The 14,112-nt window shown below is 37.6% G+C and overlaps 1 protein-coding gene across 4 annotated transcripts in view; it reads right to left on the bottom strand.

The window, feature by feature from the left end:
* The window catches only part of XPO4 (exportin 4), a 132,856-nt gene that overhangs the window by 30,038 nt on the left and 88,706 nt on the right, over positions 1-14,112 (bottom strand). For all 4 annotated transcript variants that reach the window (XR_015553506.1, XR_015553507.1, XR_015553508.1 and 1 more), the window contains exon 10: positions 249-425. Coding sequence is in view for 1 of the 4 variants with exons in the window: in XM_004435249.2 (XP_004435306.1) it covers positions 249-425 (177 nt within the window). In the remaining 3 variants the exon portion in view is untranslated. The remainder of the gene's footprint in view (positions 1-248; positions 426-14,112) is intronic.

The raw sequence follows: 14,112 nt of genomic DNA, 5'->3' as shown, positions 1-14,112 counted from the left end.
ACTAGGAAGACACAGGTGGGTAAGTGACAACTGAAGAGAAAGGAGGTAACTATAAGCAACATCTCATAAAACATGAACTCATTCAGACAAAAGGGACCACTTTTGCTCTCCAGCTAATGTTCTCAGCAAATCTTCTGAAGGAGCTCATCCTAAATTTCTAGTATTATACAATGCATAATAAGATAAAATAGATGAAACAGAGCCTATGATGAAATAGATTTTTAATTACAACCTGGCTTAAAACTTACCAAATTCCTTGTGCCATCTGGAGCAGCTAGGTGGCACTGAATATAGGAATTGAAAACTTGAACTGCATGTTGGGTAAAAAAGCCTCTATGGAAATGTTTGTCATCTTGGACCAAAGTTAGCCAGGACTCCAGCAATTTGTCATATGCTTCCATGTATACCATGTCATCTTTATCAAGCTAAGAGAAAAGAACATTCATAAAACAGATGGCCAGAGAAATAAGATGGGCATTATAACAAGATTCACATTGCTATACATATAAATAGTTTTATAAGTTTTTCTTTTAACAAAGGTTCTCAAATATTATTCAATAATCTAGCTAACCGAGTTTGTTTTAAAAGTAACTATTCAAACATTACAGTAAAAATGTGTAGGCTTTTTATTCAATTTTCTAAAATCTTTCTAACTTAATCTAAATAATTCTTAGGACAACAGGAATTAATGTTTATGTTTTTAGAAGACCAGCTGTTCAGTGCTTTCTGGAATATGTCTTTTTCAAATAAAAACAATATTAACATTTTTCTGTAGTCAAGAAGAGAACTGTTAGAACAAAAAGATGAAATGTGTACTTACTACACAATTTTAAATGATTTTAGAAAAACTGAAGAATGATAAAAATAGACTGTCTTACTCAGCATATTTAAGAATACATGGGAAGAACTTCATGGATGCTCCTTACCATTTTATACTAAAAAAGAAAAGCAAGGATAGGGCCTACACAGGAGCCTGAGAGGGTGCTGAGGCAGAAGGAATACCACGAGCACATGGACTCATGGAAACCAAAGTGTGTGAAGATGAGAGTGGGAAAGCTGAACAGACAGCAAGCAATACAAACTATAAGGAAACTAACAATCCTGCAGGCTTGCTATTAAGTTTTTCACCATGTACAAGCTGTGTCCTAAAATAACTTCCAAGTCTAGTGTTCTGCCATATTGAGGAGAAAGATTCTATCCCTAGTGATTAAGGATACCTCTTTGGATCTCAAAGTGTTAACATATCACTTAATTCTGTGACACTCTAATAAGATTCCATATCCTAATTTTGCCATTAATTAGTTTTTTTTTTAAAGATTTTATTTATTTATTTTTTCCCCCCAAAGCCCCAGTAGATAGTTGTATGTCATAGCTGCACATCCTTCCAGTTGCTGTATGCAGGACGTGGCCCCAGCATAGCCGGAGAAGTGGTGCGCGCCCGGGATCCGAACCCTGGACGCCAGCAGCGGAGCGCGTGCACTTAACCGCTAAGCCACGGGGCCGGCCCCTGCCATTAATTAGTAATCTGGATACACAATTTAATCTGTGTGTCAGTTTCTACATTCACAAATTCCCTAGGTCACTATTCAGTGAAACTGGGAATACTTAGTGTCAAGTACTATGCTTAGTGCAAAAACCTAAATAACGTACCATCGAAGCTTTTGAGCCTCAGTCCAATGGGGAAGAGTGAGAAGCAAACAAAAAAATTCAGAAAATACACTAAAGGTCATAAGAGATAAACATATATTTCAGGGTCAGTTTTTAACAACAGCATCTCTCATAAGTAATTTGTTACAAACAAAGCAGTAGAGTCTTTTAACTATGTATTCACTCTTAAAAAAGGTTTTGGCACAATCCACAATTTCTGACTTTCTATTAATAGGTGGTGAACCCAGGAATACTAAAGGTTTATAGGTCTAATCTATAACTTGCTTTTCCGGTTTCTAAAGCAAGCAGACAGGCCTCATCCTACAAATACAGAACTCTGGAACCTTCATCAGAAAGCACCATCTCAAACTGTTATTCTAGCTCAATTTGTCAATGACTCAAAAAATAAAAGTAATGGAAGATCTATTTCAAGTATTCCAGATTAAGGCAGACCACCAGAATACTACCACCAGATAATAACATCTAAGCACCTAAGTGAACTACTTCCAGTGAATTGTGTTTTATGCCTTCAGCTTTTATTAACCCACAGAATACAAAGAAAAATAGTCATTTTCTGGATCAAATGGATCTTTTCAAATTTTTTTATATTTTTAACTCGTTTTGTGAAAAATTTACAAAAGAATGGAGGGAAAGTGAAAAGAACTTCGTTAGATAATTTTAATAAGAATTTAAACACAGCAAACCCAAATTTTTATTCCATATTTTCCTGGCCTTGAAAGTATATATGTCAAAAATGGGCAACATTCTTTGAATGCAACTAACTGGAACATATTCATCTTGTATACAGTCAATTCTTGAAATTTGTGGTATTTATGATCTATAAGGTTACCAGGAACACTGAACCAGCGAATACAGGGTTAGGTTCCTTCTCTGGTCACTACATTTTTCACCATGTATAGGTGAACTGATCCATACATAACCTTGTTTTACGTGTGTTTCTGTTTCTAAACACCTTATTTAATAATACATATTGTTGATTAATTAATAATGAACTCATAGCCAACAACACTACAACTCACATGAACGAAGCTTATCCAACACACATATTTTCTCCATAAGGCACATCACAGCCTTCTTCCACTTAGGAACACCAGAAAGCACTTCAGCACAACACTGGGGGGCCATTTTGAACAGCGAAATAATCCACTCAGTCACTGCACAGGAAGAACTTCAGTATTTTGTCACAAAAATTTGGAATACCCCATTTCACACAAAAACTTGAAAAATGTAGCACTGGAGACCATGAGAAGGACACTTGTTTACAGTATGAGGGCTGAAACAAGAAGGCAGAACATTTGCCTAATTTGACCTCAGCTGGGAACAAGAATGCCAGGTGATTCATATCTTTCGTTACTCTTTGCATGCACGTCTGGGAATGATCATGAAAGTGCCTTGAGTGCTGATTTTGGGATTACAAACGAATTGAGAAAGGAGGAGAATTTGCAAATATGGAATCTGTGAATAATGAGGATCATCTGTACTTATAAAATCTACCTCTAATAGGTTCTAATTTACTATTAATGCTGGTGCTTCTTGCCCATGTATCATCAAAATGCGGTACACTTTTGAAAACTTTAATAGCTCATAATTTTGTTGAAGGACAGACATATTCCTGGCTCTAGAAATGCAATAACATATTTAGATTTATAATCAATGAAAATGATGGATTGTTTTTTTTCATTTCTACATCATTTATTTCCTTCCAACCATGTTTGTACATACTGCTTTCAGCATTAATACAATTAAAACCATATTAAGTAAACTTTGTTGCATGAACATCAAAAAAGATGAAGCAATACTATCATCATCTTTTAGCAAAATGTGATGATCCAAACTCTTGTCACAAAACACTGGGTGAAGTTCTTCCTGTGGAATGACCGACTGAATGGGAATGCCATATTTTCTTTTTGTCCTTCGAAATATATTGTTTGCTCATGAATTGCTGAGTTTGAGAAAATTTATCTAGAACACCATCAGCTAAAACTCAGTCCCAGATTTCACTTATACTATCAATTTTACCATCATTATTAGAGCCTAGAGTGCTGCTGTGTCTTTACATTCATCTTCTGAGTCATTTTATCACTGTGAAATGTCTTATTCTGGCAATTTCCTTCTTTTTGTTCCTATGGGCAGAAAATGAAAAATTCTGAATTCCAAACTGTATCCAATTAAATGTTAAAAAAAAAAAAAAAGACTTAGAAGAAGTCTCCAGACTTCTTTTATAGCTTCTTGAAAGATTATGCCACACTTTAGGAAATGCAATTAGAAAACTGAAAAATAACGAATACTAGCTATTTATTTCATTTGTATTGATTCATTTCACTATTATGTCATCCTTGTAGGTGATTCCATCATTCCTCTAGTCTCTTATTATTTTAACCTTTTTTTTAATTATAGGTGGGAATTGATGAGTAATGGTGAAATACTTCCTAAGATCATGAAACAGCAAAATGTTTCAAGATACAAGAGAAATCAGACCACCAATTGCAAGATAGTAAATGTCCTTTTTGTTCTAAGGTCTCTAAGGAAAAATAAAGTCATGAAAAATCAATGTTTAAAATAGCTACAACTGTTCAAAAAAGAAACTCAATAACCAGACCCTGGTGGTATACTGCAAGTTAAAGAATGTTGTAAGAAATAGCCAAATACAATCTGTTCGAACATTATTCGTTGTCATGAGATTGAGTATTCCATATCATTCACTATCTCCTATATGAAACTTTGCAAGAGATTTTTTTTTTTCTATTTTTGTTTTTACTTAATATTAGGAAAAGTTCTTCTGAGAGCAGGTACGCTTCCTTTTTGCATAAGATCCTCCTAAGGAACTGTATGTCCCATTCCATTCCAAGACCTTCAAATTCAGATCTAAAAAGTCAAACTTACTATATATAGATAAGCTTATAGCCTGTGTATCAAGATTGTTCTTCTTTTCTAATCTTGATTTTCTACTCTTATTTAATTCTGATTGTCTTTTGCAAGTTTTAAAAGATGATTTCATTTTAAATGTTCTTTTAATAAGAAATCTTGTATGAAACAAAGTGAGAGGGTTATGAAAAAATAAAATAATCTCTAATATAGTTTCAACTGCTAGGTTACTAAAATTTCTTCTTTCTCTCTATGTCATCCTCATTCTTCCAAAGTCTGCCTGTTTCACAGAAGAGCAGCTGTGAAGACTGGCCTTATGTAGACAAGATGCCATTTGAAGGGTTAACTGAAAATGAAACTGACTTAAGAATGTCTACTTAATGGGAGAGTCACATGGTGACATATAGAAGAATGTTTGCTGCAGCCTTACTAAAAACAGTGCAAATAAATTTACTGAACCATTCTCCTAATCTTTTACATTAAAAACTATGATTTCTAACACCAATTAATGACATAAGAAAATACTCATAATAATATAAATAAAAAGTAATGGTTTTGTTTTTAAGACTGTTATACCATAAAATCTGGAAAAAATACATCTAAACGTTAATAAAAACAAGTTTCAGCAGTGAAACTACAAGTGATTTGATTTACCTCTAAATTTTTGCTTTTTCAAAAAAATTTTTAAAACAGTAAGCGTTAAATGTCCATAATTAGGAGGAAAAAGGTATTTAGCTCTATGTGTGAGTAAAGAAATGCCAAGAGGGGATTTTTGGAGAATTTTAACTTTATGCACTGTTTGAATTACTTTTACCAATGAGCATATACCATTTTCACAACATTAAAACTGTATTCTGAAATTATATTAGTAACAAAATTGAAATTATAAATGAGAAGAAAAAAGTAAAACTAAAAACGTAACTTACAAGAAACGGACACATTTCTAGAAAAAAACGTAACTGGGTATTTGGATCAGTTAAAAAAAACCTGAATACTCCCATAGACAACAATTTAAAATTTTTAGTTAGTCTACACTTTTCTCCAGAAGAAAATACTAGGCTCAGTAGATATACAGGTGACATCTACTGAACTAGCAAAAAACAAAACAAAACATAAAACAAAAACAACCAATCTTACACAAACTGATCCAGAGAAGAGAAAAAGAGAATGAGTTGGCGAGTGACTGCAAAGCTGGTATAACTCTGACAAGAAACAAATCATTACGTTGGGTTCAACTCAGAAATGCAACGGTAATTTTAACATTAAAAAAATCTTTTATAAAAGCAATTTAGAGTGGGACGTCAGCATCATGGCGGAGTGAGCTTCCGCCATTGAACTCTCCCCCTCTAAGACACAACAAAAACGACATTCATATTCCAACAGAAGCTATTCACACAACACAGGGCACGTCTGATGCACCCAGGCAGCCTTATACGGAGGACTGAGGTGCTGGAATCCCCAGAGGAAGTGGAAGGAGGTAACAGGAGCTCCTTTCCCTCCCAGAGGACTGCGACCCTGAGACTGAGACCACGCCGCTCTTAGAGGAGGGGGAGGCGTGGCTCAGCACGTGAAAACCAGCGCACTCCAATACCCCTCACAGCCGGAGAAGATCTCCCTAGGGAGGGAGCAGAACTGTTGCCAGGGTAGTTTCAACAAGCTAGCCGCTCAGGAGAGCAGAGAGACAGCAAGGTGAGAAACCTCTGAGATCCCGGAGGCGAAATAAGCGCCCCTCCCCCACCCAGCCCACCTACCGGTGCTTCAGCTCAGCCCTCTCCCCAGAGGCAGTGGCCCCCAGGCGCCCAGGCCCCACCCCACAGGCAGCGGCCCCCAAGTGCCCGGGCCAGACCAGCAACAAGGGGAGCCCGTGCCCCTGCACCAAGGCAGCGGCAGCTCAGGCCCCACCATGCCACAGCCCCAGCTGCTCTGGCTGGACCATGCCACGGCCTCAGCTTCCCCGGCTTCCCCTTGACACGGCCCCAGCTCCTTCGGCTGGACGGAGCCCCGCTACCAGCTCCTTCGGCTTGACCACTGCCCTAACCCCTGGCTCCAGCTGCTTCAGCTTGGCCTGTGCACAGGCTCCAGCTGACTTGGCGCCAGCAACTTCCGCCCACAACACTCCAGTTCCAGCTTCTTTGGCCCAGTGGCACTCCAGCTCTTCCTTCTTCGGTTCAGCGCACTCCAGTTCCAGCTTCTTTGGCCCACAGCACTCCAGTTCCAGCTTCTTTGGCCCAGCGGCACCCCAACTCCTCCTCCTCCCTCCCAGCGCACTCCAGTTCCAGCTTCTTTGGCCCAGTGGCACTCCAGCTCTTCTTTCTTTGGTTCAGCGTGCTCCAGTTCCAGCTTCCTTGGCCCAGCGCACACCAGTTCCAGCTTTTTTGGCCCAGCAGTGCTCCAGCTCTTCCTTCTTTGGCCCAGCGCACTCCAGTTCCAGCTTCTTTGGCCCAGTGGCACTTCAGCTGCAGCTGCTTCAACCCACCTGCACCTGAGCCCCAGCTGCCTCGGTCTAGCTGTGCTCCAGTCTCAGCTGTTCCTATGCTCCAGCTCCAGCTGTTCCCACACTTCCCCGCCCAGCAGCCTCCACTCAGCCACGCCTCAGATCAACCAGGGTCTGACGAGAGTGCCTGCAGATTGAGGCAGAGCAGAATACACAGCCCTTGACCCCCACCCAGCAGCAACAAGAGGAAACTGTGACGATATATTTTCACTATGAGGAAAAGTAAGCCAACACCGACAGACACCATGCAAAAATATATTAAATCTCCAGACCAAAAGGAAAACGACAAGCACTCAGAAGTCAACCTGGAAAGCACAGAAATGTATAACCTTAATGACAGAGAATTCAAAATAGCCATCATAAAAAAGCTTAATGAAATATAAGAAAACACAGACAGAAAATTCAATGAAATCAGGAGTTTCTTCACAAAAGAGATGGAAACTGTAAAAACAAACCAATCAGAAATCTTAGAGATGAAAACACAATAGACGAGATAAAGACAAATCTGGAAGCCTTAAGCATCAGAGCTGACAATATGGAGGAAAGAACTGGCAATAATGAGGACAGCAATGCAGAAATGCTCCAGATGGAGGAGGAAAGAGAACTAGGACTAAAAAGAAATGAAGAAACTCTCCGAGAAATATCTGACTCAATTAGGAAATCCAACATAAGGATTATAAGAAGTGCAGGACCAGATGGCTTCTCTGGAGAATTTTACCAAACATTCAAAGAAGACTTAATACCTATCCTTCTCAAACTATTCCAAAAAATAGAGGAAGATGGAACACTTCCCAACACATTTTACAAGGCCAACATCACGCTGATACCAAAGCCAGGCAAAGACAATACTAAGAAGGAAAACTACAGACCAATATCCATGATGAACATAGATGCAAAAATCCTCAACAAAATATTGTCAAACCGAATACAGCAATACATTAAAAAGATTATACACCATGATTAAGTGGGATTTATACCAGGGACACAGAGATGATTCAACATCTGCAAATCAATCAGTGTGATACACCACATTAACCAAACGAGGAATAAAAACCATATGATCATCTCAATAGATGCAGAGAAGGCTTTTGACAAGATCCAACATCCATTTATGATAAAAACTCTCAACAAAATGGGTACAGAAGGAAAGTACCTTAACATAATAAAGGTCATATATGACAAACCCACAGCCAACATCATACTCAATGGGGAAAAACTGAAAGCCATCCCTCTGAAAACAGGGACAAGACATGGGTGCCCACTCTTACCACTCTTATTCAACACAGTACTGGAGGTTCTGGCCAGAGCAATTAGGCAAGAAAAAGGAATAAAAGGAATCCAAATAGGCAAGGAAGAAGTGAAACTCTCGCTGTTTGCAGATGACATGATCTTATATATAGAAAACCCTAAAGAATCCATTGGAAAACTATTAGAAATAATCAACAACTACAACCAAGTGGCAGGGTACGAAATCAACTTACAGAAATCAGTTGCATTTTTATATACCAACAACGAAATAACAGAAAGAGAACTCAAGAAGACAATCCCATTTACAACTGCAACAAAAAGAATAAAATATCTAGGAGTAAATTTAACCAAGGAAGCAAAAGACCTATACAATGAAAACTATAAGACATTACTGAGCGAAATCAATGATGACATAAAGAAATGGAAAAATATTCCATGCACTTGGATTGGAAGAATAAACATAGTTAAAATGTCCATACTAGCTAAAGCAATCTACAGATTCAATGCAATCCCAATCAGAATGCCAAGGACATTCTTCACAGAAATAGAACAAAGAATACTAGCATTCATATGGGGCAAGAAAAGACCCCATATAGCTAAAGCAATCCTGAAAAACAAGAACAAGGCTGGAGGCATCACAATCACTGACTTCAAAACATACTACAAAGCGATAGTACTTAAAACAGCATGGTACTGGTACAAAAACAGACACACAGATCAATGGAACAGAATTGAAAGTCCAGAAATAAAACCTCATATCTATGGGCAGCTAATCTTTGACAAAGGAGCTAAGGACATACCATGGAGAAGGGAAAGTCTCTTCAATAAATGGTGCTGGGTAAACTGGACAGCCACTTGCAAAAGAATGAAAGTAGACCACCTTCTTTCGCCGTACAAAAATTAACTCAAAATGGATCAAAGACCTGAAGGTGAGACCTGAAACTATAAAACTCTTGGAGAAAAATACAGGTAGTACACTATGCGCCATCACCAATAAAGGGATCTTCTTGAATTCCATGTCTACTCAGACAAGGGAAACAAAAGAAAAAATAAACAAATGGGACTTCCTCAGATTAAAGAGCTTCCACAAAGCAAATAAAACCAGGATCAAAATGAATAGGGAACCCACCAGCTGGGAAAAAATATTTGCAAACCGTATATCCGACAAGGGATTAATCTCCGTAATATATAAAGAACTCACACAACTGAATAACAAAAAAAAAAAAACAATCAAAAAATGGGCAGAGGAAATGAACAGACACTTCTCCAAAGAAGATATGCAGATGGCCAATAGGCACATGAAAAGATGATGAATTAGTCATCAGGGAAATGCAAATAAAAACCACACTAAGATATCACCTTACACCCGTTAGAATGGCTATAATCACCAAGACAAAAATCAACAAATGCTGTAGAGGCTGTGGAGAAACGGGAACCCTAATCCATTCACTGCTGGTGGGAATGCAAACTGGTGCAGCCTCTATGGAAAACAGTATGGAGATTCCTCAAAAAATTAAAAATAGAAATACCTTATGATCCAGCTATCCCACTACTGAGTATCTACCCAACGAACCTGAAATCAACAATCCAAAGAGGCTTATGCACCTCTATGTTCATCACAGCATTATTCACCATAGCCAAGACATGGAAGCCATTATTCACAGCCAAGACATGGAAGCAACCCAAGTGTCCCTTGACAGATGAATGGATAAAGAAGATGTGGTATATATATACCATGGAATACTACTCAGCCATAAAAAAAGACAAAATCGTCCCATTTGTAACAACATGGATGGACCTGGAGGGTATTATGTTAAGTGAAATAAGCCAGAAAGAGAAAGACAAACTGGGCATGACTTCACTCATATGTGGAAGATAAACCAACACACGCACATATAGAACTGTTTGGTGGGGGGCTGGCCCGGTGGCGCAAGCGGTTAAGTGCACGTGCTCTGCTGCGGCAGCCCGGGGTTCGCTGGTTCGGATCCTGGGCGCGCACTGACGCACTGCTTGTCAAGCCATGCTGTGGCGGCGTCCCATATAAAGTGGAGGAAGATAGGCACGGATTTTAGCCCAGGGCCAGTCTTCCTCAGCAAAAAAAGAGGAGGATTGGCAGATGTTAGCACAGGGCTGATCTCCTCACAAAAAAAAAAAAAAAAAAAAAAAACTGTTTGGTGGTTACCAGGGGCTAGGGGGGTGGGCACAGGGGTGGAGGGATGCACTTATATGGTGAATGATAAATAATAATGTACAACAAAAATTTCACAATAAAAAAAAATTACCATAAAGTGAAAAAGGGAGCCACAAAACTGGAAGAATAGATCTGCGACACAAATAACTGACAAAAAATCAGTGTGAAAAATATATAAAGAATTTCTACAAATAAGTAAGAAAAAGAGAAACAACCTGATAGGAAAATGGGCAATGGACTGAACAAGCATATCATAAGAATAATCATGGGAATTATATATTTATATGTATGAAAAGATGCTTAAATGTTATTAGTACTTGGGAAAGCAAATTAAGACCATATTTTATACTTGCGAGTTCAGCGAAAAGTGTGATGGTGAAGACATGGATCAATGAGAACTCATACTACTGGTGAACACGCAACTGATCCAATCACTTCAGCAAACAATTTGAAACTATCTTTTAAAACTGAACATTTACATATTCTATGATCCAAAAATTCCATTCCGAGGTTTAGACCTTTGAAAATCTCGCACAAATGTGTGCTAGGAAACATGTAAAAGAATGTTTACTGTAACACTGTTAAGGGCAAAAAAAGGGAAACTCAAAAAATTCATTTACAGCAAAATGGAAAAACAAATTGTGGCATAATTTTCACACAACATTATCTTATACGTATAAATGATCAAAATTTTTAAAGCCAGAAAATGATAAAATTCAGAACAGTGGTCACCATTCTTGCAGGGTGGAAGAGGTGAGCAGCTAGGGAGTGTACCTGGGATGAGTACACTAGCAACATCACACCTGAGGTACTGGTAATGTTCTTGAGCTTGGTCGTGGGTTCACTCATGGTCACTTTATTATGTGTTAGAATGACATCCATGTTTTATTTTTTGTGTGTATCAAATATTATATAATAAAATCATCTATATAAAATGATCAAACACAGTGCTAAAATGGGCAAGCACAGTGCTCAATTTGTTATTAGCAACAGGAGAAGGTGGTTTTATTCCTTCAACAAAAACTTATTGAACACTAAGAGTTAAGCACTGGAATACGGAGATGAATAAGATACTTTCTTCCCATAGAAACATCTGTGGCCTGTTTATATACTTAACAAAGCATGTGCTTTGCAGACATCATTTGTTAAGTCTTAACAGTTTATCTTGCCAAAATAAACAGTCTGGTAACATATCTTAAGAGGAACTTATGGAATAGCATCTTCTGACCTCCAGTGTCTCAAAAGGAAGAAGCAGGACATTTTCTAAGAACTATATTTGTTGTTCTTTAGTACATATATAATACATGCTATCATAGTTTAATTATTCATATACAGAAAAGTACAAATAAAACGTAAAAGCGTTGTAAGTTTTTTTATTATTGAAAGAGCATTCAACAATCCCGCCTATAAAGCCCTGATATTAGACAAAACATCACAGGCTAACTGTAAGAGCCCCTATTCATTGGATGGCGATTTAAAATAAGAACTAAAAACTCCTGAAGAGCCTTCTGGTTCCTCTTGGACACCAATACAAGTAACTCATTAGGCAAAGCGTTAGAAATTTGGTTGATGACAATTGGCGACTAAATCTTTCAGTCTAATCACAGAGAACTGAAACCTAACCAAGTGCTTTTTCATAATACCTTGGCCCTGCTCCACGAACACTCTGGCCAACACCCAGCAGCCAAGCCAGAGCACGTGCACAGAGATGACGAAGGAGTCCCAGCTAGATTCTATGTGCTCATGCCCTGGGTATTGTCAGGCCTGCTGCCAGAAAGGCTTTGGAGAGGGGCTTAGAGCTTATGAGACTACTTGACCCCACTTTACTCCATTTGGGAATGGAGGGTGGAGAAGGTAATCAAAATACGATATCAGCACTTACATTTCAACGCCCATAATTAACTTGGAAGTGTATGGAGGAGGGAATCTGCAGCTCTTCAGCCACAGAAAAAATCTGCTTTTATGTTGGGTAATTATGTGAATATACAAAAATGGTTAATTTTATTTACGAAAATGCTGCCAAATGAAGCTTTGGAAAGAAAATTTTCAGTATGTGAACCTGCTCCCCTTTTTGACACTGAACTGAATTTCAGAGATTAAAATCTAACTTTATTGTGTGATTCTAGCTATATGACATCTGGAAAAGGCAAAACTACAGAGACAGTAAAAAGATCAGTGTTTGCTAAGGGTTGGGGAGAAGGAGGATGAATAGGTGGAGCCCAGGGGATTTTTAGGGCAGTGAAATTATTCTATATGATACTATAACAGTGGGTACACATCATTATACATTTGTCAAAACCCATAGAACATATAACACCAAAATGAACCCTAATGCAAACTACGGACTTTGGGTGATAAGAACGTGTCGATGCTGGTTCATCAATTGTAACAAATATACCACGCTGGTGGGGGATGTTGATAGTGGGGGAAGCTACGTGTGTTGGTAGGGGGCATATATGGGAACTCTGTATTTTCACTCAGTTTTGCTGTGAATCTAAAACTGCTCTAAAAAATAAAGTGTGGGGGTGTATACGTTATATCAGATATTATAAAAGTATACAAGATAAATCCTATATAAAAGATAAACCTTATGCTAGAGTAGTTCTAAATTTGACTGTTATGCTGCAAACAACTCCAAATCTACTCATACCTATGAAAGTACTATGGTTACTATAATCCATCCCACTACAATAGATTTCTCCTACAAACAGCAAATAATAAACATGACAAATCCAAATCTTTTCCATGAAATCAGAAAGCTCTTTCTTTGATCATTAGTATTTTCTTCATATGTAATCATAAATTACATAAGATAGTTAAGAAAAGCATACGATTCATAGACATAAAAAATGTAATAAGATGGGTTCTCACACAGAAAATTTTATACCCAAGAAGTAACCTTTAAGAAGTTCCTTAACCTTGTTTAACTTTGTGTTCCATATTTCCAGCCTGAGGCTGCTGCTACTACATTACTCTTGACAAGGATTTGGGAATGAAAACAAATTAAACAATCAGAGATTGTAGAGGCTAGGAAAAAAGTGCCAAGAACACTGGCCAGGAAGTTCACTAGCAGTGTTCATTTGCAAACGTGATGAAAATATCTTTTGGCAGAAATAACTTAGCAACGAAAAACGTGCTTGCAATAAGAGAAGGGGGAAAAAAACTCCAGGTAAAGGTAAGGAAAAAGAGGTTCTATTAATATAATATACTATTTCTTAATATGGATGGTTGGTACACAGTTTTTTATTATTCTTTATAACTTTTATATACATATAAAATTTTACTTTATATGAATGAAGTATTTCACAAGTTTAAAATTTACAACCCCCAAGTCCAATCAAGATATATGTATTGCACAGTGTAAAACATTAAACAAGAAAGGAGATCCGAAAGATTAAAGACTGAATTATATTAGTTTATGCTGTTATTCATCTGCTATAAGTATTTAGATTCTTTTTCTAGTGTAGTCTCATTTAAGGCAAATATAGGAATATAGAGAAAAATCACAATGTCACAACTAAAACGTCATGAGCTCTCATTTAAAAAAGAATTTAGAAGTCTTTGAAAGCCAAATGCAAAAAAATTAATTCACTCTCTTATTATTATTTTTTTCTAGCCAGTTCTTACAGCACAGAATTAATTTAAC

Source organism: Ceratotherium simum, chromosome 10 (genome assembly GCF_057802395.1).
Source record: "Ceratotherium simum simum isolate JZ-2026a chromosome 10, ASM5780239v1, whole genome shotgun sequence".
Lineage (NCBI taxonomy): Eukaryota > Metazoa > Chordata > Mammalia > Perissodactyla > Rhinocerotidae > Ceratotherium > Ceratotherium simum.
Note: the sequence above shows the minus strand (reverse complement) of the source record. Positions and strands in the feature narration are given on the sequence as shown.